Source organism: Dipodomys merriami, unplaced genomic scaffold (genome assembly GCF_024711535.1).
Source record: "Dipodomys merriami isolate MVZ:Mamm:240054 unplaced genomic scaffold, mDipMer1.0.p SCAF_2, whole genome shotgun sequence".
Lineage (NCBI taxonomy): Eukaryota > Metazoa > Chordata > Mammalia > Rodentia > Heteromyidae > Dipodomys > Dipodomys merriami.
Window position 1 is genome coordinate 14426263 of NW_027203381.1, and position 24225 is coordinate 14450487.

Below are 24225 nucleotides of genomic sequence, written 5' to 3' on the forward strand. Positions count from 1 at the left end.
CAAGGAGAGCTGTGGTGATGGTTTTCACCTATCATAAATTCAAAGATTTGAGATTTTTGGTATATCAATCCATCACAGTCTTTTTTTTTCCAAGATAGCTTTCATGTCTTGATTGAGCAATATTTGTTCCATGTTTTTGGTTGCTAGTATGATAAGATAGCTTAGATTTACTTTACAGATTTGTTGCCCTGGATATTACCTAGACAAAAATCCCTAGTATTTTATAGAGGGATATAATATACAAATTATCTGGGGTGTTAATTACTACCATTTCTGAGTCTTCAGTGGATGGTGGTAGACTGAATATACTTTAAGGACAAGACATTATTTTATACTCATAAACCTAGATCAGATCACAAAGTTTTAACCTAAGAATTTCATTTTATAATACTGGTACTAGTATTTGAGCACAGGGCCTTACACCCTTGCTTGGCATTTTTACTCAAAGCTTGTCCTGGAAGTGGCACTGTAGCTCAAGTGGTAAGCATTCGCCTTGAGCTGAAGAGCTGAGGGACAGCGCCCAGGCCCAGAGTTCAAGCCCCACGACCGACAAAAAAAAAAAAAAAGCTTGTCCTCTACCTCTTGAGCCATATTTCTACTTCCAGAATTTTGTTTGTTAATTGGAGACCAGAACCTCATAGACTTTCCTGTCCAAGGTTGGCTTTGAACTACTATCCTCAGCCTCCTGATTAGCTAATGCTACAAGTGTGAGTCACCAGTGCATGGCTCTTTTCCTTTTATAATTTTGTTTTACAGTTATTTCAAATATTTATATGGCTCTGTGTCAGAACTATATGATTTTCCTCTCCTACTCATATTTGGCATTTTTCTTGTAGAAAGTAGGATGTTATATATTATTTACTATGCTTTTTAAAATTGAATAATACAAACTAAAGATGACTCCACAGCAGTCATTTATTCAATCCCTTTTGTGTGTGTGTATGTGTGCATGCATGTGTGTGTGTGTATGTGTGTGTGCGTGTGTGCATGCATGTGTGTATGCGTGTGTGTATGTGTGTGTATGTGTGTGTGTGTGTATGTGTGTGTGAGTATGTGTGTGTGTATGTGTGTGTATGTGTGTGTGTGTATATGTGTGTGTATGTGTGTGTGTGTATGTGTGTGTATGTGTGCATGCATGTGTGTGTGTATGTTTGTATGTGTGTGTGTGTATGTGTGTATGTGTGTGTGCATGCGTGTGTGTGTGTGTGTGTGTGTGTGTGTGTGTGTGTGTGCCACTACTGGGACTTAAACTCATTGCATGGGCACTGCCTCTGAGCTTTTGTGCTCAGGGCTAGCACTCTACCACTTGAGCCAGAGCTCTACTTGCAGCTTGCTTGCTTTCTTGTTTTGGTAGTTAACTGGAGTTAAGAGTCTCATGAACTTTTCTGCCTGGACTGACTTTGAACCATGATACTCAGATCTCAGGCTCCTAAATAACTAGGACTACAGGCATGAGCCAGCAGTGCCTGGCTTTGGGCATTTGAATTTTTACAGTTTTTGGATATTATCTTCAGTAGATAGCCTTAGTGTCTGTCTGTCTGTCTGTCTGTCAGTCAGTCTGTCTGTCTGTCTCTCTCTGTATCTGCACACAAACACATACACACAATGAAGTATTATTGCTATTGTAATTTTTGGTTCCACACATATTTATCAAACACAGTGTGATAAAACATAAAGTAACAGCTCCGACACTTGAAATTCGATAATGCTGAATACAGAGAAATTTCACATTTTCTCACTTGGGTTATTTAATTTAAATTTAATTTATTTTTTGCTGTACTGAAATTTGAAATCAAGGCCTTGTGCTTGCGGTGTTTGCTTGTTTTGTTGGTGCTATACCACTTGGATGATATTGCTTTCACACTAAATTGACTTATGAGTATAAATTGATATCAGTGCACTCCCCCCCCCCCCCAGTTCTGGAATTTGAACTCAGAGACTTGTGTTTGTGAGGCAGGTGCCCCAACACCGTAGTCATGCCTTGGTTCTTTTGGTCTCCTTGGTTCTCATTGGTCTCATTTATGCCCGGATCGGATCGGATCCTCCTATTGGGTGACAGATTCATGCTCTACCACCTCAGCATTTTATTGGCTAAGATGAGGTCTTGAGAACCTCTCTCTTAGGGTTGGCCTTGAACTGTGATCCTCCCAACCTCTGCCTCTTGTGAACGACTTAAATTTTTTGTCCTATATTTGTACGGTACTTACACATGTAAGTTTGTGAACCACATGATTATACAATAAAGAAGAATCACTTTTGTTTATTTTTCCAAAGCCAGAATTCACAATGACAACAGTAAAGGTGACCACAGAAGCTCTGCCAACAGGTATAATAGAAGATAATGCTGCTGTGTATGAGGCTACATCAGCACACATTATTGAAGAAACTGAATATGTGAGAAAGGTATGTGGGGATGAGAAATCATTTTGCGTGATATGATTGCTGAAGATAAATTCTGATAGGAATTAATGGGCTTGTTTCCTTCTCTATGGCCCATATTTATAAAACAACAACTGGATCTGGAACTTAAACACATGCTTGGCCATTACTCTTCAAGGTTTGAATTTGATCCTACACTTGAAACAAAATGATTTCATTCAATCACTCTGTAAAACTGAAGAATGGGCCAGGAGCGTGAGGCACACCCATTGGTCCCACACAATTTGGGGCTGGATCTGCCACTGGTTTGTAACCTTTCCCACTGGTTACTGTATTCCCAAGGTGATGTTTACATTTATTGCTGAATCTCCTTGCCTTGCTCCTCATCACAGTTCAGGGTAGCTATTGCTGATGGCTCCATTTTGGCACGTTACCTCATTAAAATGTGAATCTTTGGAGGGAAGGGTTAACAAAAGAAGGCATTCATATTAACTCTTCTTTATAACAGATGGAGAAATTCTGTTATTGCTAATTCATAATTCAGTCAGGTCAACTAATTAAATTATTTTTGAGTGCCATACAATTCCATAGGTCCTTAAGACCTGGGGCTGATATTTCATGCATAAATCTATATGATCTCTTCTTAGTGATTATTCTGTGGTAAATTACTTAATAGTAATTATTTTCTAGTAATTAGTAGGTAGTAATTATTTTGCAGTAATTACTAGATAGTAATTATTTTGTAGTGATTACTAAGATTGTAATTGTTTTATAGTAATTACTAAACAGTAAATTAGTGCTAAATTACTATATAGACAAAATTGGACTTAATGCATAGTATTAAGTGCTAATTACTGAATAATAATTACTTGGTAGTATAATATTAATTTAAGTTATTGTATTTTACGTTTGTCTGAAAAGAGATACAAGGACTAAATATTTATTTTCAGTTATCAAAACAATGTTAACATAAATGTAATTTATGTTGGTGGCAGTTACTTAAACCTGACATTAAACTATATGTTTTGCTTTCTAGATAAATTGAGTAACCTGTAGCTGGTATAGACAAAAACAAAAACATTGCCTGTCCTACCAAAAATAAAATACTTTTCTCCTCTAGATTCGAACTACTCTGGAGAAGATCCGAAATCAAATGTTTAAAGATGAAATAGGACATAACAGCACAAATCACAAACTAGAGGCAAAGGTAATGAATCCAGCAACAAAAGTGGCATAAAACCATATACATTTTCTTTATCATATACCTTTTCTTTAAAGAATTCTTTTAGAGATTGTCATTCTTTGAAGTTTTGAAGGATCAGTGATAAAACAATTGTGTGTAACTAAGGGTGTTACCATCCTATGTGTGAAATCGTTAATGAGATTAGTCTGTAAGGGATAGAACTTGTTTGGATATTTTCAACAGAACTTAATTATCCAATCCGCCAGGACACATGGCAGCCACATTTCCCGGTGACAGACAAGGGTGTGAACTTGCTAGGTTCTCTGGGCTATTGCAGTGGACGAGGACTGAGGCATTCCAGCTTGTTCCCTGTCCATGGGTGAAACTGTGAGCTGCTCCTCAGCTTTCAATGGCAGGATCATAGGCACGAAAGACGGAGCAAACTTGACTTTTCCTGGTTGGCATTGTGCCAGCTTTAATTTCATCTGAGGCAAGCATACATTGTCAGAGTTTCTGTCTGGTGTGGCCTCAGAGTACAATGGGACATGGCCACGATACTTCAGCACAGTCCTCTGTCATTCTCAGCTTTCAACTCTAACATTAATTTTCTCAAATTTAGTGCTCTGTAACCAGGGAAAGTACGTTGGGGGGACGATACAGAAGATCAAAAGGCAGTTATGGCCACGCTGAGTTCTCTGTTAGGCCTCGGAGGAATGGAGGATGGGACACATGATCCTGGAGCTGATTGAGGCTGGTTTGATTAGTGGCCTCCAGTGCTCACCCCACACCTCTTTAAAAAAAAATAAGTTTTTTATTGTGAAAATAAAGTACAGAGGGTTACAGTGACATGAGCAAGGTAATGAGTACATTTCTTATCAAGCATTGTTGCCTCCTCCTTTGTTTTTCCCTACCATCCCTTTCCTCCCACCTCCTCAACTATACTCCCCCCACCTCTACCCCCACCTAAATTGTAAAGTTCACTTTTCTTTCTTTCTTTTTCTTTCTTTCTTTCTTTCTTTCTTTCTTTCTTTCTTTCTTTCTTTCTTTCTTTCTTTCTTTCTTTCTTTCTTTCTTTCTTTCTTTCTTTCTTTCTTTCTTTCTTTCTTTCTTTCTTTCTTTCTTTCTGTTTTTTTTTTCCCCTGTTGGTCGTGGGGCATGAACTCTGGCCTTGGGCCCTGTCCCTCAGCTCTTCAGGTGCTCTACCACTTGAGGTACAGCACCACTTCTGGTTTTCTGGTGGTTTATTGAAGATAAGAGTCTCATGGACTTTCCTGCCCGGGCTGGCCTTGAATCGAGATCCTCAGATCTCAGCCTCCTGAGTAGCTAGGATTACAGGCATGAGCCACCAATACCCGGCTAAAGTTCGTTTTTGAACATAGCATCTTGTACATCTCATTGTTGCAATGGGTCCACCTGTATCCCTATTTAAACAATTTGTTTTTTCCCTTCCCTTCCCCAAATTATACCGACATCAAATACAGTGAAAACAGGGGTTATACCGTGGGGAAGGGGCATACAAACAACAACAAAAAAATCACATGGTACCTTATAAATATGTTAGAAGCAATAGCAAGACTACTAATTTTCCATGATCTACCCTTCATCATGGCTGTCTATGAGCTCCTGCATTTAGTTGCAGGTCTGGTCCTCAGGTTCTGTGTCCTTAAGGTTAAGTTGGACGCTTTCTAATTTCCTTTCTCTCATCATATATTTACGATTTCTGATGAGAAGTGTGCTCTAGGAATATTTTCAGCAAGCATGAGTTCACAGAGTCCTAACAGCTGCAAGACTCAATTCTGATTGGAAATTTAATATGAAGCGATTGTAATGAAGCATCGTTGAACCTTGAATATAAAGGATTCTGCCATTAGATCAAATCGTATATTAGTCTGTAAGGCAAAAGTGCCAAAAAGTATTTATGTGCATGACTTTAGATGGTAAAAAATATCTCATCTTATGGCTATTATTTGTCTCCTAAGATATTTCTAGTGATAAGCCTGGGGGAAAGACAAATGGCATTGAAAATCTAAGTCTACCTCTTTTAATAGAAGAATCTTAAAATTTGAGCAAATGTAGATATCAGTTGTTTCATCTAAAATTTCCATTGATATTTGAGATCCCAAAGATGTATGTGTGTGTGTGTGCACGAACTCATGCACGTAGACATAAATTCTCATTGCCATGTATAATATGGAACGATTACATTGTCAAATTTCATAGAACAAAAGTGACATTCTGTTTCATGTTTGTCCTTTTCAGCTCTATGAAAACATTCAAAATGGCACTGATTCTAAAATGGACCCTTCTTGTGGCAGCTTGGACTTGCTCATGCAAAAAATCAGAGGAAAAGACCTGCAGCTCCTAGAGATGAACAAGGAGAATGAAGTCTTGAAAATCAAGGTAGAATAACTCGATGAAAGTTCTGACTTTGTATTTCTACCTATTGAGATAACAGATAGATTGTTAGAATTGATGGATGGGCAGAAGCTGAGACATCTACACACACGCATAGGCCACCCCATGTGTCCACGCATGTCAGGACATGGTTTCATATTTCACAATATAAGCCTCACATTTACATTTTGGAGATGATTTTTGTTACTGAAGAAATCTTACAGAAGTTCGCTCAGCAGGTTTTTAAGTTTTTTGTTTTTTTATTGTCAAAGTGATGTGCAGCGCAGTTGCAGTTACATAAGTAAGGTAATAAGTTCATTTCTTGTCTAACTTGTTACCCCTTCCCTCATTTTCTCCTACTTTCCCTCCTCCGCCCACCCTCCACTCTCCAAGTTGTACAGATCATTTCCAACGTATCGTTCAGCATTCTTACTCATCTTCCTTAAGATGAGTAAGATCTAGAGGCCCTGGACCTCCTTATGCCTCTAGTTAACAGTGTTATATTACATACTTAGCTTCTTTAAAATAATAAAAATTGAAAGGTATTTGCATATTTCATTAATATTAATTATAGCTTTTAATAGTCAAACTTATCTATTGTTGGACGCTTCCTATCTTCCTTGTATGGTATTATTTTCTATGAAGCCATGCAATGACTGTCTTTGCAGCCATCCTTGATTATCTCCTCAGGTTAAATCTTTGAGTGTTTTAAGGACACTTGAACATTATTACTCTTACATCTCCAAACTTGTCCCTCCTGTTAGCACTGAGGTGGACAATAATGATCAAAGGCTTGCCCATGCGTGGGTAAGTGGATGGGGGCGCTGTGGAGTTCTCTGAAGGATGTGGTCCATCCTTGCAAGGCACCTGTGTTCACAGAGCTTTGGCTTAGCCCACACAGATATTCCTACATTCCCTGTCCCACAAAACAAAGACTCTCTCATTTTTTTCACCTTTCTCCTGATAAATAACAAATTGTACCAAAATGGACTCTCTTTTAAAAAAAAGAAAAGAAAATAAATGGACCATCCAATTGTTCTGCTTTACACGCTCTTTATTGGAAATGTCAAACAAGCAGAGTGACCTTTTTCCCTAGCTGGAAGCCTCCAGAGAGGCAGGAGCAGCAGCTCTGAGAAACATGGCCCAGAGGTTATTTGAGAACTACCAGACACAATCTGAAGATGCGAGGAAACGGCATGAGGACAGCAAGCACTTACTCCAGGTACCAGCTAGCAGTTTACTAACAAAGAACCCACGCTGCCCCTCACCTCACTGCCCAGTCTCTCTTGCTGGAGGACATGGATGTGCCATAAGTCATGCTTAGTGGTTTCTCCAGTTTGGAAGCAAGGCAGAGACCTGCTTAGCCAGCACCACAGATCACTGTGCTACTGTGCCTGCCTGTCTGTCTTGCCCAAAGTCCTGTACAGCACAGGTGGGGGAGACAGGCCATGCGGCCTGGAGGCCAGGACTGGCCCCACGGAGCATTGCCAGCAATTCTGCTCTTGGCTCTTCCTTTGACTAATAATACATCTAGATAAAGTTGCTTCTCCAGACCTGGGTGTCCTTGTCTCCAGAAGGGAAGAAGCGAGGCAGACAAATAGTTAAAAATTATTTGACTCCAAGGATACATTCGTCATAATTTTAAAAATTAATTAAAATGTGAAAAGCACATTTCTATATGTTTATAAACATACATGTATTTAAAATTATTTACATGCAAGCTCACACACATATGCGTACTGTTTTTATTGCATTTAAATCTGAACCATTGCATGAGAAGACCAACCAAGAAACGTTAGAAAAAATTAATATTAGAGAACTAGAAGAAGAAAAAGTGTGCTTGTGTGTGTATGAGTGCAGCACGCACATGCAAATAGATGTGTTTTTGCTGAGACTCAGAATATGAAACAGATAGAAAGGGCGTTTGTTTATGCTGGGTAAGGGGCTTGGGTCTCCCCAGATTGGGCTGTAGGAAGGCCCCTGGGGAACACAGTAGGAAATCCACTACCCACATGACTCCAGGCTTCTGGCTGTGGTGCTGATGGTTACTAACTCACCTGAGTACATAATGCATGGGAATGAAGGGCGTAAGTGAGTGAAGGGAACTGGCTGGTTTGGTTGGCCAGGAGATGGCTCTGGACAGCATGGGAGCTGCAGAGACAGGATGCTCCTGTCCCTGTGAGCACTCTATCCCTGGGCTGAATGGTCTGGCAGAAATGCTCATGTAATGTGGTGAAGGGCAAACATTCACATTTACCCTTTACTGAGGACTCTTGAATTGTGTTAAAGACGCACAGTCATGCATGTGAGTGTCAGGTAGAAGTCTGATGAGACTCTCACTACCAAGTGACACTTTTGTGTTGCTAGATGGACCCTTCTTCACCCTCCCCCCCACCATGGCTTTTCATCTTCTACTACATGCCTAGAAAGTAAGTCATCCCTTGAACACTGTGGAGATTACTATTCTGCTTTTATGATACTGATTTAGAAAGGAAATATAGTCCTCACTGAACATGAGATGACATTTTCTTGATCAAGATGTTTTTTTTTGTTGTTGTTTTATGCTGCAAAACAATGAAATCTTTCCCTTTTCTTAAATGAGTACCCAGTTTTTTTCCACTTAAGAAAGTATGTTTATTGGGGGCTGGGAAGGTGGCTCAGTGGTAGAGTGCTTGCCTTGCATGCATGAGGCCCTGGGTTCGATTCCTCAGCACCACATAAGCAGAAAAAGCCAGAAGAGACACTGTGGCTCAAGTGGTAGAGTGCTAGCCTTGAGCTGAAGAGCTGAGGGACAGCGCCCAGGCCCAGAGCTCAGGCCCCACAATGGACAAAAAGAAAAAGAAAAAGAAAAAAGAAAGTATGTTTATTGTAACAAAGGCACACATTCTTAGTATTTATGTATTATTAATTCTCTGTTGAATTAGTGTTGAGCTCATCATGTTTAGTTTGAAGCAAACATTACAATCAAGAGCAATTCTAAAGTGGAGAATGTTGGTGGGAAGACCCTGGGGGCCGGGGGGGGGCAGGTAGGATGGGGGAGGATGATGGAGGAGATGATCCTGATGAAGAAGCACTGGACATAAAGGACATATTAAGTTGTTACCTCTTTGCAACCTTCTGAAGATTCAAAGACATATTAGCAACAAAAAGGAGTCATTATAGACAAATATGAATACTTCCTTTTTTGGCTAGTTAGCAAATTCTATTGGGAGATAATTTGTATCTGGTTTAATGAAAACAAGACATTTTTTTTCTGACCCCAGGTTACCAAGCTTGAGAAAGAACAGACATTGAAACAGCATGTTGAAAGTCTGAATCAAGTTGCTGAAAAACTTGAAGAAAAACACAAGCAAATCACAGAATTGGAGACGCTTGTGCAGAGGATGGAGACGGTAAGGGCCCCCGGAGAATGACCCAGATTCTTCCTGGTGGGAAGCCATTGGGAATGAAAACGAATAGTGGAAGAATAGATGGGAGGTGAAATCCAATGACATGACATGGAAGTGAATGCACCTGCATGATTCCTGTTCCCAGGGGACCTCCATCATGCCAGCTTCTTCCTCAAACACTTGATGTGACCTGTGCTATTGTTTTTGGTGAATTATTGTTATAGTAGTTGATTAGTTATTGTGGTCATTATTTTTCTGTGAGTACTGTGGAGGTATTGTGTGTGTCACTTTCCATTTCTGCTATGTCTTAGGTGAGGGTATAAATGAAAATATAATGGAAAAAATGACAAAATCTGCCTTCCTAGTGCAATAGCAGAGTGGATTCCTTTAATTGAACATTTGTATATGGTAGAATCAATAGAGAATCTCTCCATCTTGGGTCATACAAGACTACTTGGGGTTTAGAAAAATCAATGGCTACAGTCAGCATCAGATAGCTCACAAATAAGAGAGCCAGTCAATGGAAATTGGAACTTGCAAAATATATATATTTAGGAAAGAGTAATAGTAGAATACAAATTATAAAATATTAATGCTGGCTTCCCTTAAGTTACTGCATATTGCATATATAGAGAAGGTAAACATATAAATTCACCTATGTTTGACTTAGAATTTAGGATTCAGATAAAAGAAGTGATATTATTTTTTAGTGGCAAAATGAATAGGAAATGGACTGAACAGAGAATAGGTACAAATATAAGCTTGTAGTAAATTTTGCCTGATACATTTTGGTATTTGTTGCATTAATTCTCCAATTTACCTCTTTTCTTTTCAACTTTAATTTTTTTGAGTCTGTCTGCCTGTGTTTATGCTACTTAAGAAATATCATTTCAGAAGCGTCATGTGTCAATAGTATGTAAGTTTACTACCAAAAGAAACATTGAGTAGATGCAAAAATATTTTCTTAGAATGTGATTCTTTTTTTCTGGGGATTTACTAGGAATTGATCCCAAGGCCTTATTTGCATGCTAGTCAAGTGCTCTTCTATTAAGTTCTAGCCTTGTGCCTAAAGCTTTATAGCTACTGTGAATTTGGAGCCATTTATAATCTTAATAAAAATTCTTTGAGGTAATAAAAAATTAAACAAAGTCCAAACTAGTCAGGCTCTAATAACAGCAGCAGAAATCATATCTTGGTCTTGCCATGGGTCACTGACTGTTTCTTTCTAGCAAAATCACTGAACTATAATATCCCAGGGGTATTGGTTTATCCCAGAATGCTACTTGATAATTATGCTGATTTGGAAAAGCTGAGCTATTTGGTTGGGAGCTTGCCAGTGTTCATCTTATAATAAGTAAATGGTATTTAGGAGAAGAAGACAGCCCTAGAAAGAAAACAGGGTTGTTTAATCTAACAAGTTGATTAAACAGTTTGGAATTTAATTTACAATCAATCTGTCTTAATCCTAACACCACCAAGTCAGGTTACTGCTCACCTGTTAGTACCTACGTATATCAACAAAACACAGTGGAAAATAATTTTCATTGCTTAGCAACCCTAGACATACCTCTACTAGACATCATTTCTGAGGCATTGTCTAGTAAGTAACGCTAGACAATCTCTACTAGACACAAACTCCTCTCAGAGTTCTGGCATATATTTATTTGACTGCTCGTTCAATCCACTTAAGGACCTACTAGGTGCCATACAGAGATGGGGGCTGGAGAAGTATTTGTGAACAAACTAGACATAATCACTCTTTGTGGAGATTGTAATGCATGTATATGGATTATGTGGGGCCCAAGGAATTTCCCAGATTTCTTGCTTAGAGCTCTCCTAGAGGTCCCTGGGATGCTGAGTTCAGGGGTCAGAGCTTGCTGGACAGACATCTTAGGAAGTGATGGCTTCACTCCTGCCTTGCTACTGACCTATAACTGCAGGCTCTCCCAGGAGATCCATGACAGAATGCTCTGGTTCAACAAGACCATGTAGCAACTTTCCAGAAGGTTCTCACTCAATGATTTCTAGGGGGAAAATCCTATTAGGCTATTTCTGGGCAGCAGAGGTGAATGGGCGGGGGGGGGGGCAGGTAGAGAAGTAACGTGAAGTGTTACTTACAAAAAAAATTAGCATTGAAACACACATTTGTTTAAAAACATATTAGTAAAGCCAGGCACCAATGGCTCATGCCTATAATCCTAGCTACTGGGGAGACTGAGATCTGAGGATGGTAGTTTGAAGTCAGCCCAAGACAGGAAAGTAGGAGACTCTTATCTTCAATTAACTATCAAAAACTAGACGTGGAGCTGTAGCTGAAGTGGTAGAGCTCTAGCCTTGAGCAAAAGAGCTCAGGGACAGTGTCCAGGTCCTGAGTTCAAGCCCCAAGATTAGCACACACACACACACACACACACACACACGCATGCATGCACACATATGTACACACACAAGTACTAGTGTTCAAAAAATAGCATAAAGACATCCAATATTTGCAAACGAAATAAGCAAATAAATGGAAGTATACAGAGCACGGTTTAAGCCTGTCGAGAAGCCTCTTGGGTAGACAAAACATAGCCGAATGAAGGAGAGACCTGGAGCTTTGGGTATCAACCGGAGAAAGACAGAAGTTCAACCCGGAAGTGAAACTGAAAAACACACTTTGTCACAAAGGTTGACAAATGCCACTCTGATGGAGGAGGGCCCCCAGAGAAGGAGTCATTGGAACAAGGCCCTGCTCCAGTAAGTAGCCATTAGTGGTCTGAGGTCTGGTAATGAACACATTACTTAAAACCCCCACCATCTGTCCCGCTTTAATCAAGAATGCAGTGAGAACCAGTTCCGTACACATGGCGCTCAGCTAGCAAAAACGCCCAATACGAGCATGTAAATATGGCATATGTTCCTTTTGCTAACAGTGCAGTTCTGTGGCATCATACTTGTTTTCTAGTGTCATTGATTTAGCTCCATTAGAAATTCAGAGTTCAAAGACACTTTGGAGACAGACTACTTTCCAGATGAGGATGGTGTGAACAAGACACCATTCCATAATCCCCCAGCTGCTAGTTCACGGTGCTTTTTGCTGTGTTGTTCTCCTCTAGGAGGCTGGATCAAAGTGATATGCTGGGTTCCAAGTCATTTGGATGTTAATGAGTGAAATTGGTATCCACTGAGATCAGGAGTGAGGGATATTCTGAGCTCTCAGCCATGTGGCCAGGGAACATAGGGCTGCCTATGGCCAGGTGCTGTGTGTGCTCAGAAGCCCCTGCTGGAGAATGGCTTCTCTGTAGAGTGTGATCTTCTGTGCTCCCAGAGATCTATGAAGAGCCCGGGGCCAGAGTAAGAACATTTTCTTGTTTAATTGTCTGGTCTCTTTGCAAACTGATTACAAAAACTCATTCATCAACAGTACATTTATTAGAAAGGATATTTATTAAACACAATTTCTCTTCCCAGACAGATTCAAAATATGCTATCTGTGATGTATTTCTTTGATAATCCAAGAACCATTATATGCTGCCTAGGTATATCTGTGACCCTCATCAGAAATCATTTGCACACAGCTACGGTTGCTCTGGGACAATTTCAATGAGTCAAGAAAGCTATATGCGCTAAACATTGACTAAGTTAACACAGCTTACAAAATGGCAGATCAAATAGGACATGAAGCAATTGGTTACTTAAATTATTACCTATTATGGTCCAACTCTCACCCAGAGTAGAAGTCTGGCCTCTCACATGCTATCTCTGAACATCCCAACATTTCATTTTAAGGATATCCATAGAGTTAAATATGAGACTATACAAATACTCATTAAACACTTTGTCCAACCCATTCACTAACATAGGAAACAATAAAACTGTGATGATGGGTTAAATAAAGTATTGTGAGGAAACTGGTTATCTATTGGCATTTTGGAAGGAAGAAAGAATATAAACTAGGATTACTGAATTCAATGTAAAAAGTAGTTACCACTCTAAAGATTAGTTTTTATTAGTAACTATACCATCACTTACCCATAATCTTTGGGATTATCTTTTATATCAGCCAGAAGCCTATAAATGATCAGAGTCCGGACTCTATTCAAATAATAATAATGGGCAAACTAAGGCCAACTGCAGTGGTTCACTCCTGTAACTACTTGGAAGGTGGAGATCTTGAGGACTGTGGTTCAAGGGCTTACTAGATAAAACATTAGAGAGACACCCCCCCACCCACCTCACTTCCTCAACCAATAAGCCAGGCAATCTGGATACAATTCCAGTTATATGGGAAGCACAAGTAGAAGACTGCACCCAAGGCCAGCCCCAATGCAAAACCCTATCTGAAAAACAGCCAAAAAACAAAACAAGAGATGTATTTCAGGTGGTTCAGATCTTGTTTGCATGCATGAGTTTAAACCTTGAATTCAAACCCCAGTCTTAACCACAACAAAAAAAAAGGGTAAAACTGAAGCCAATTCTCTGAAAGGATTAAATACTGGTTGGGTTATGGTTGGGCTAGAAGATTAACCTGATCCAATTTAGCATGAAAGTCACACACTATAAATGACTTTTATTTCCAACTTTTGATGACATTTTCTTAACAATCATTAAAGTCCAGGGAGGTTAAACTCCTGGCCAGCATTTCTAAACCAGATCAATGCACACACAAAGTACTATTTCTTATGCTTCTGCTATAAGGACCTGCCCACATAGTACCCATAATATGCCACAGGAAATGATTCCGAACAGCATTGTAGATGTTTTCAAAACATTTTCCCCCAGTGAGTTCTATCCACAGGGCCAATCCCAAACCCTGCTTATTTAAGAGTCTGCTTCCTCCAACTTAGCATTAAACCAGTAGCCCAAACTCCAAATCCCTTTTTTTGTCAGTCATGGAGCTTGAACTCAGGTCCTGAGTGCTATCTCTGAGCCTTTTTTTTTTTTCTCAGAGCTAGTGCTCTCTACCACTTTGAGCCACAATTCCACTTCCAGTTCTCTGGTGGTTAATTGGAGATAAAAGTTTCATGGGCTTTCCTGCCTGGGCTGGGTTTGAACCACAATCCTCAGATCTCAGCCTCCTGAATAGCTAGGATTATAAGCACGAGCACCCTGCTCACATCCCTTATTTTTTGCATACCACCATCAAACGCACAATGAACACAGCCATCCATACTTGGGTCTTCATGAGCTGCTCTGTGTTTCCTTTGGGAGGAAGAGTTTGGTTTAATAATTAAAATTATGACATTTGAATGCTAATCTTTGTTAGTGTCACAGGTCCTCCAGGATCCTAATTAGGAAGTCACTGTGGCCTTTATCCTTTATTAAAAATACATCTGCTACTTTCTGCCAGATGTCACGAGAGCAGGTAGAGGAAGCAAGGTGCATGCAGTGGTGTTCCTGGGTACTAATAACTCAGTTACTGTATGAGAGGTGGGTGCTGTGGAGAGCCTGTGCTGAGGAGGTGGGGCTAGCCTGATGTTCACTTGGGGTGCACTGGGGGAAGCAGATGGGAGAATTTGAGCGGCACTTGCTCCTTTTCAGTGTAAGTGCTGGAACAAACTGCTCAGGTAGGGAGGTGTGAACAGGCTCTGGCCCTACCGTTGACTTAGTTATAAAGCACACAGGTGAAGATCTGACCAAGACTGATCAGGGCACATTGTAACGGCTAGTATGATATGAACTCTGTCACACAATGTATATTTCTAAGTTTGTAAAGAGCATCTTTTTATTTTTGGTGAACACAAGTTTGCAAGAATGCCTTACTAAACACATGTATGCACCATAGACATCCACATAAAAATAGTAAGCAGAAATCGTCTGTTATTTTTCTTCTAGGAAAAGAGAACGCTACTAGAAAGAAAACTGTCATTGGAGAGCAAGCTTCTGCAACTCAAATCCAATGCTACATATGCTAACAGGTTTGCAAATCAACCTCTCTCTCCTGGAGAGGTCTCCAGATGACATCTCCATCCTGGGTGAAAGGATATCGACTGCGAGGGGAGGAGGAGGGAGAATTTTTAAGAGTAATAGTCACGTACCTCTGGTTCCTCACCAGACAGAAATCTACAAATTAGCATACAACTTCAGAGAATCAAAGTTCCCATCAAATAATAATAATGCTCTAACTGAGGAATTAGGTGTGGGGGGAGGGGTCCAGTGAGGAGAGTTCACTGGCGTTCCCAGAGACCCAGTGGGAAGTTAATTCTGAACCATTCGTAAGTATAAACTGTATAAACCTGGTATCAAGGATGCCAGAGATGCCTTCATCCTCTCTCCCCCCCAGCCCCACTTTTGTGTTTTTGTCAATGAATCTTTTCAATAGACCTTCTCCTCCCCTCACCCCGTGCCTAGCGCACAAGTGAAACTGAGATCGTTTGTGTTGCTCCTAGCTCTATTGTTCCTCCTCCATGATGAAGTTCATTTCAAACTTTTATTCATGTAGAGTGAACTTTATGGGTGGGGCCTTCTGAAGGATCATGTTAGAAAAAAAATATGAAAAAGATTGTCATGATTGATCCGGTAGTCTTTCTTTTGGTTTGAGTTGATGATCTGTGATTTTGTTTCCATAATTTCTTCATCTGATAGTTGTTTAACCTAGTCAGGTTGGGGAATGTGGGGTTTAGCCATAAGAATTAGTTGTCTAGATGTGAGAAGGGTTTGTAAGGATGTACATACCCAATCCATGCACTGATGCCTTTTGTGTACTCTTCCCTTCTTTTCCTCTTCCCTTATCCCTTCCTTTTCTTGAACCTCTCATTTGTTTCCTTTCTTCTCCAAGACCTTGGGTATCAAATCTTCCCTACACTTCTCCTCCAGTGTATTATTGAGATAAGTCCAAAGCTGGAGTTTTTGAATGCATCTAGAAATATTGTCTTTTTTTTCTAAAAGCATTGGTTGTTTGTCATGAACCAGTTAAAATGTTTTAATGACAATGTTCCCACTACCATTAGTGTATTTGTTTCTTATATTTGCTTTGTTTTGTCAAGTCATGGAGCATGAACTCAGGGCCTGGTTGCTGTGTCCCTGAGTTTTTTTGCTCCAGGTTTGTGCTCTACTACTTTGAGACAAAGGGCTACTTCCAGTTTTCAGGGGACTAATTGGAGATAAGATTTTCACTGACTTTCCTACTTGGGCTGGTTTTGAACTGTGATCCTCAGATCTCAGCCTCCTGAGTAGCTAGGATCACAGGTGTGAGCCACCAGCACCCAGCATTGCACATTGTTCATCATCATCATCATCATCATCATCATTTTCTAAACTGAAAAAGGTTGTTTAAGAAAGGGCTGCACTTTAACATCTTCATGTGACCAGTGCTTCTCAACTAGAATCACCCCTTCTGTTGCTCTCCCCATTTCACATGTCCCTCCTTTTAAATTATATATGGACAGTGAAAGTTCTGTCTGTATTTGAATTGTGATTGCTTTTCAGTTACAAAGATATAAGTTCAAGCCAGGCACCAGTGGCTGATGTTTGACCCTATCTCCTTAGGAAGCTGAGATCTGAAGGATTGCAATTCAAAGCCAGCCTGAGCAGAAATCTCGAAACTCTATCTTCAGTTAATCAGCAAATGCTGGATTGGAAGCATGGCTCAAATGGTAGAGAGTCAGCTGTGAGCAAGAAAGGTGATAAGTGTGAGGACCTGAGTTCAAGCCCCAGTGACAGGGAAAGTACAAGTTCATTGACTAAAAGTATAAAATAGTAACCTTCAAAGATATGGATGTGAGGGCGATCTGGCTGCGACATCTGTCATCCCATTGATCGCCAGGGTTGATTCGGCTGATCTGGCTGGCTAGGCGGGTGTCCCCTTCCTCCCTCACCGCTCCGTGTGCGTCTCTCCCGAAGCTGCGCGCTCTGTCGAAGAGGACGACCATCCCTGATAGAGGAGGACCGGTCTTCTGTCAAGGGTATACGAGTAGCTGCGCTCCCCTGCTAGAACCTCCAAACAAGCTCTCAAAGATAATGAGGAGCTCTCCAAAATTTATGCACAAATAAGTACTATAAATTGTCTGGCCTGCATCTCCCATATGTTTTTCCATTAAAAAAATATTGACTTGGGCACTGGTGGCTCACTCCTGTAATCCTAGCTACTCAGGAGGCTGAGATCAGAGGATCATGGTTCAAAGCCAGCCAGCAGGAAAGCCTGTGAGACTCTTATCTCCAACAAACCACCAGAAAACCTGAAGTGGCGCTGTGGCTCAAGTGGTAGAGGGCTAACCTTGAGCTAAACAGCTGATAGACAGTACCCAGGCCCAGAATTCAAGCCCTACAACTGACCAAAACAAAATTGAAAAAACATGTCAAGTATGTCAAGTATGATGAGCACATAGAACATAGATATTACATATGGTTTAATGAATTCTATTGAAGCAAATATTGGTGACCTCAATAAAACTGAGGTCACTTCTGGGATGACCTTGAATCTTGTATTGCCAAGTTTTTTCCAAGCATAAAGGAGCATAATGGACCTGTTAATCAGACCTTTATTGTAATACTTTTCTTTATGAGCCCCTTAACATACTAGCTGGCTTTTCCTTAGTTTACACTGTCACATTTATATGTATTGCTTGTCTTTTCCTCCTTCTTATGTTTGAGGGGTTTATTCGTGGTGCCATAGTTTTCTGCACTTCTGTTGTATGTGTGTGAGTGTGTCTGACTTTTCATTCTATCATGGATGGATATTAGTTGGTCTCTAGGTTTTGGCATGCACAATGCCTCCATGAACACGTTTTATCTGTCTCTTAATGCATATTTTGGATATATGCTTAGTGATGGGATTACAGCCCATCTGTTGATTTTAATTGGAAATGCTAGGGCTTTTTATCTTTATTTCATTCATTTTTAAAAGAAAGAACAATAGGGAAAGTCAATCAGATTTGGTGCAGTGTGAAATACGATCGTGAAAGTTATTTGTGTAATTGCTATACATTAAATATGACAGGACAGTTGCACATATTTTGTTGAGGGCAAGAGGAAAGAAAAGAAAGAAAATGTTATTCACTTTATATCCTCAGGTCAACAGACTGATCTCAATTAGTAGCCACGTCAGGAATTATATCTCTGACCCTGAAGCTTGGAGCTGCAGGTAGCTTTGTAAGATCATAGTACTTTCCAGAGCTTGGTGATTCGTCCACCACAAACATGCTTCCATTACTAATGGCACAAAAGAGAAATAGGCCAAAGATCAATTCAAGTTAGGCAAAGAGAGCTTTGGAAAAGTAGGAATAAGCTACATGTAATCTTGATTCATCATGATTTAGGCAACTAAAAAAAATTCGCTGATCCTAGTGCCATAGCTCAGGCCTGCAATCCTAGTTACTTGGGAGGTAAAGATCAGAGGTTGAGTTTAAAAGCCATAAAAGTTCATGATACTGCTTCTCAGCCAATAGCTGGGTGCAATACTGCATACCTGCCACCCTAAGCTATGGGTCAGTGGTACATATCCATCATCCCATTTCCAGAGGAAAGTACCAATAGGAGGATCACAGTCCAGTCTGGGCTGGCATAAAGTGAAACCATAAACTTGAAAATGACCAACCAGAAAAGGACTGGCTGAGTGATTCAATGGTTAGCATGCTTTCTTAACAAACACAAGGTCCTGAGTTCAAACCCTACAACTGCCAAAAAATAAAATAAAACAACTTAGTGGAAGTTTAGTTTCTTTCCCCCATTTCTTTTTTTTTATAAATAAGTTTTTTTTATCGTGAAAATACCCTACAGAGGGGTTACAATTACATGAGCAAAGTAATGAATACATTTCTTTCTTTCTTTCTTTTTTTTTTTTTTTTTGTCGGACATGGGGCTTGAACTATGGGGCTTTGGTGCTGTCCTTGAGCTCTTCAGCTCAAGGCAAGTGCTCTATGGCTTGAGCCACAGTGCCTCTTCCAGTTTTCTAGTGGTTTATTGGAGATTAGAGTCTCATGGACTTTCCTGCCCTGAATGGCTTTGAATCACGATCCTCATATGTTAGCCTCCTGAGTAACTAGGATTACAGGTGTGAGCCACCGGCACCCAGCTTAATGAATACATTTCTTATCAAGCATTGTTGCCTCCTCCTTTGTTTCCCCTTACCATCCCTGCCCTACCATCTTTTTATAAGTAATACATTTTCCAAAGATAGGACTCTTTAAAAAAATTAAAATAAAAGGGAAAGTAACAAAGTGACAGACAACCTACAACATATACTAAAATGACATCACTGGAAGTTGGTTTATGAGAGTTATATAAATTGTGCATTTCTGCTTCCATATTCTGACCCTCTATCTACATGTAATTAGCTGTGAGTTTTGATGAGAGCTTTGTGGACTTGAACTGCTACCGATTCTAGCTCCTATCAGAGCAGATTACAGGCTGCTCCTCACCCATGTGTGGTGATATCAGTGGGGTCCTGGGTCTTACTACACAGTGCTCTGTAGCACAGGGTGTGTGAGGCTGGGCTGGCAGCATGGGCAAGAGAAAGAGCTGCAGAATGCATTAGCAAACCCGCCCCCCCCCACTCTCTTTTCCTTTGTATGCTCAGTTGCCAGGATCTTCAGATGGAGATTTCCATCCTCCAGGAGCAGATCTCTCATTTGCAGTTTGTGATTCATTCTCAGCATCAGAACCTACGCAGCGTCATCCAGGAGGTCAGACTAAACCAATCGATGCGCTCTGATAGATGATTTGTTTGTTTGCAGTGTGAGGACCAAGTGTGAGTGACTGGTGTGGCTTGTCTGGATTTCTGAAGCCCAGACTTCTTTCCCTGCTGACATGTCGTTTTGGTTTTTATGCCTTCGTTAAGTTATTACACCATCAGGTTCCCAAGAAGATATTTGGGAAGTTGTATTTAATGACTTTTTAGCCATTTCAGTGATTTTTTTAAATGTATGTTTTTCCACTCATAAATTGTTCACTGTTATTTAGAATATTTTGTAGCCCAAGAAATTCTGATTTTTTTTTCCAGTCTGGATAAGAAATTGTTATCTGTTTTTAATGCCATTATAAATATTAGATTTATGTAGAAGTTGTTTTAGAATGGGAAATAGTCTGATTATTCTCTAGGAACATTCTAGCAGGGAGAAGGAAGAAATAATGTGGTAGCAACCAGCCATTAAATCTTCCTCTGTGTGTGTGTGTGTGTGTGTGTGTGTGTGTGTGTGTGTGTGTGTGTGTGTGTGTGTGTGTGTGTGTGTGTAGTGCTACTAGGATGTGAACTCAAGACTTTGCACTTGTTAGACATGTTATCTACACACCTCACATGAGCCACAAGTATCGGGTTTTATAGGCACGTAACATAACGCACAGCTCAAGATATGGATTTAAAATCACACCTAATGATTTCATTACCTAATACTTGTTTTCAAAGGTGTCTCCCCAAATAATTCTAATGCCTTCTTGGTGTAAATGCACTATTTGTATGTAACTGGTTATGGCTTCACCAAAGGTCCAGAAAAGTTCAGTAGAAGGATTCAAAGACTAGGTGGGACCTTGGGGCTTCCCACGGCCCCCAATGAGGAGAGGGAAATAGAATGAAGTTCAGGGGGGAGCTGCCGGTGGCAGAGCTGGCTTTTGAATCCACAGGTGCCTTCTCTCCCCACACCTTCTGCCCCTCATCACCCGACCTCTGTGTTCCCTGTGGCCTTTGATTATCCTGCTGCTGGGTGACAGTGCTCTCATTTCAGTGAGACTCTGCATTCTGGGCCTTGTCCTATGTCTCTAGAAGGTACATTCAGGAGGACAGACAGGAGATGGCCAGTGCCTCTTTCTATACCAGGTATGCCTGCCGAATCTGGTGTAAACAGGTTCTCTAGAGATTCAAATGCGCAATAGCACAGGCTGAGTGTTTTCCACCTCAGGTGCCAATTTGTCCTGTGATTTTTCTGTAGCCTGCTGAGCCGGCTGTGGGATTTCATGTTTCTATTTGATGAACATCGTCTGACCTCGGAAAGCCGTACGATTTCTAAGTAAAAAGTAACCTTTCCCTGCGGTCTGACAAGAGTTTTCCAACTGTGTTTCCTAATTCTTAGATGGAAGGATTAAAGAATAACTTAAAGGAACAAGATAAAAGAATTGAACGTCTGCAAGAAAAAGTCAGTGTACTTGAAGCCCAGGTAAGAAAGGAAACTGTGTGTGTGTGTATGTGTGTGTGTGTGTGTGTGTGTGTATGAGCTTGTATGTGAATGTGTGTTTATGATTGTGAAGGTGTGAACATGTAACATTATGCCACGTGCGTTTGTGTGTGATTTCTTGACTAGGTAAGTATATGCATGAGTTCTTGACTAGGTAAGTATATGTACGTGTGTGAGCCTACACAGGTGTCTTTGTAAATGCGTGCATCTTCTATGTGTAAGAAGTTATAGATGCGAAGGCAACTATAATAATTATGAAAATGTAATAATTGGGAAATTATTGTTATATTACTAATCATATTGTATAGTCAAGTTATTTATGGTAACATTATCTATTAAATAAATACTAAATAATTGCTAGAATTCGTTCACCTTTTCCAGAACACTTGACATATTAGTATCACAGGCAATGGCTCTCTATAACCTGTAATGACTGCTTGGTCAGGGCTACAGTTGTATAAAAAAATTCCATCCTCTCTAGATTGCCAGGCTTCCCTCCTCCTGCACAAGATGCTTCATGTTTCTCTGTCTTCATCCACATCCATGCTCCTAAGCCTTGCCACAGGCCTTGCCTACATCCAGAAGTCTGTTCAAAACACCATGCTTTGCCTTGTGTTAAATCTTGTACTCTCCAGTAGTCTGTGATAGGAGGGGAAGACATGCTTCCTCAGCTCCACTCCACTTCTGCCTTTCAGAGGCCGTCCAGCCCATCTCACAGGAGGAATGAGAAGGCCGCTGCTAGGTCCTCTCAGAGGACCCCGAGGGCCTCAGCCTCAGCTCTGCCTCTTGCTGTGCTACCCACTTGTCCCTGTCACCCGGCTCCTCTCCAGCTGCCAGCGGTTGGACTCGTTTCCCGCTTTATCTCTCAGTAGTTTCATCTCCCGCTTTGTGTCCACCTGCCAGTGGGACCGCAGAGATTCTCTGTGGAAACTGCTCAGCGTTTGGAACTTTCTGTCCTCAGAATAGACTAGAAAGGAGCATCATGATAGTTCCCCTGGGTCAGGGTCACCATTTTGTCTCCGCCTGCCCAATCAGAAGAAGAAAACACAACATAACTTAGAAATGGTTGTGAAGATTTTTTTTTTACATGTTAAGGTTTCTAGCTCCATTCCCATTTCTGTCTCCACGAGAACTACTGTTCTCTTCTTGTTCTGGAGCGGAGACCTCACTGAATGTCTCCTAAGGTACCCCATCTCCAGGGTGGGTGCGACTGTTGGATTGATTAAGTTATTACCCATAGCTCTGCATGAACAAAAATGCACGGACTGGTCCTCTTGGCTCAAAATGAGTGTTCCTTCACCTGCCAAGTGATGGCTGATTCAGTTCTGTCAGGAACCTCCCGGTTCAGTGATTCACAGCAGCTTGGCACCACTTCCTCCTCAGAAATGCTCTGCAAAAGCTTCCTTCACCTTCTTTCTTGCTTGGTGGTCGTTTGGCAAGTGTTCTTTGATTTTAAAAATTGTTTTTATTACTATTACATATGCTGCTATGCAATCTACCTACTTTATACTCTAGCTAGTTGATGTACCTATTACAGTTACATTGATACATGTATTTCTTATAGATTATTTAAGAGATTATGATTATTTATTCATTCCATCATAGTTAAGACAAAGAGATAAGTAATTAGAAAGTCACTTTCAAAATTACCTCTGGAAGTGGAACTGTGGCTCTCAGTGGTAGAGTGCTAGCATTTGAATGCAAGAGCTCAAGGACAGCACCCAGGCTCTGAATTCAAGCTCCACCACCACCACCACCACCAACAACAATAACAACAACAAAAAGTGAAATAACCATCCATGAACAGTCACAAAGAATGGTTATGTAATTGTGTGTGTGTGTGTGTGTGTGTGTGTGTGTGTGTGTATGTGTGTGTGTGTGTGTGTGTGTGTGTGTGTGCTGGTTCTAGAGATTGAATTTTGGACCTCATACTTTGCTTTTTCACTCAATGCTGCACTCTACTGCTTGAGCCACAGATCCACTGCTAGCTTTTTTGATGGATCACTGGTGACGGGAGTCTCTTGGATTTGTCTGCCAGACTGGCTTCAAACCTTGGTCTTCAGATCTTAGACGCCCGAGTAGCTAGGATTACAGATGTGAACCTGTAATTGATGTAAAACCGTATTTCTATTGGGATCTGCACCTGATTTTATTAGTTTGATTTCTACATGAGTTGCATAATTAATTCTGCAAGGGCTTATCGAGTACACACTACTATGCAAACACTAAGTTCAGAATAATGCTGAAACAAAATAGAAATAAGCCCTGAATCCTAGAATTTACTGGTTAATTGATGAACTTGAGACACGCACATATTCTAGACTGAATTCTCAGTTGGAGATTATCACAATGATGTATCGACCTATTTTTGGCTCCAGCAACATATTTTAATTATTATGTATCTGTAATTCACTTTAATTGGGGAGGTTATTTTTGATTTGGCATCTTTTTATGATATATCATTTTTACTATTGTTCTGGGCTCTGAAACATATCAGCTTTCTAAACCATAAAGACCCTATCACTGTCTCATCCATAATAAAAATTATTTGCCTCATTTTTTAGGCAAGCTACATGCTTCCTTTTTATAATCTTCAAAGTGGCTCCAGGAAAAAATATTATTTATTACATTTTGCAACTGATAAACGTGGGATTCAGAGAAATGAAGAAACTTGTTTGAAATCGCTCAGTAGTAGGTGGCAGACTACTATGCTTGACTTTAAAGCATATGACTTCTCCCAAGCACAGTGCAGCTTCTACTTATCTGGATGATGTATATGTGTGTGTGTAAGTAC

At 40.4% G+C, this 24225-nt stretch overlaps 1 protein-coding gene across 4 annotated transcripts in view; it reads left to right on the forward strand.

Moving 5' to 3' along the window:
- The window catches only part of Ccdc68 (coiled-coil domain containing 68), a 43522-nt gene that overhangs the window by 11863 nt on the left and 7434 nt on the right, over window positions 1–24225 (forward strand). For 2 of the 4 annotated variants that reach the window (XM_070029092.1, XM_070029094.1), the window contains 9 exons: window positions 2279–2403; window positions 3500–3586; window positions 5822–5962; window positions 7053–7178; window positions 9220–9348; window positions 15163–15245; window positions 19844–19949; window positions 21330–21413; window positions 23996–24217. In XM_070029092.1, coding sequence (XP_069885193.1) covers window positions 2279–2403; window positions 3500–3586; window positions 5822–5962; window positions 7053–7178; window positions 9220–9348; window positions 15163–15245; window positions 19844–19949; window positions 21330–21413; window positions 23996–24202 — 1088 coding nt within the window. In that variant the 3' untranslated portion in view covers window positions 24203–24217. Of the gene's footprint in view, window positions 1–2274; window positions 2404–3499; window positions 3587–5821; window positions 5963–7052; window positions 7179–9219; window positions 9349–15162; window positions 15246–19843; window positions 19950–21329; window positions 21414–23995; window positions 24218–24225 lie in introns of all 4 variants that reach the window. The other 2 variants (XM_070029093.1, XM_070029095.1) reach the window with 2 other exon arrangements.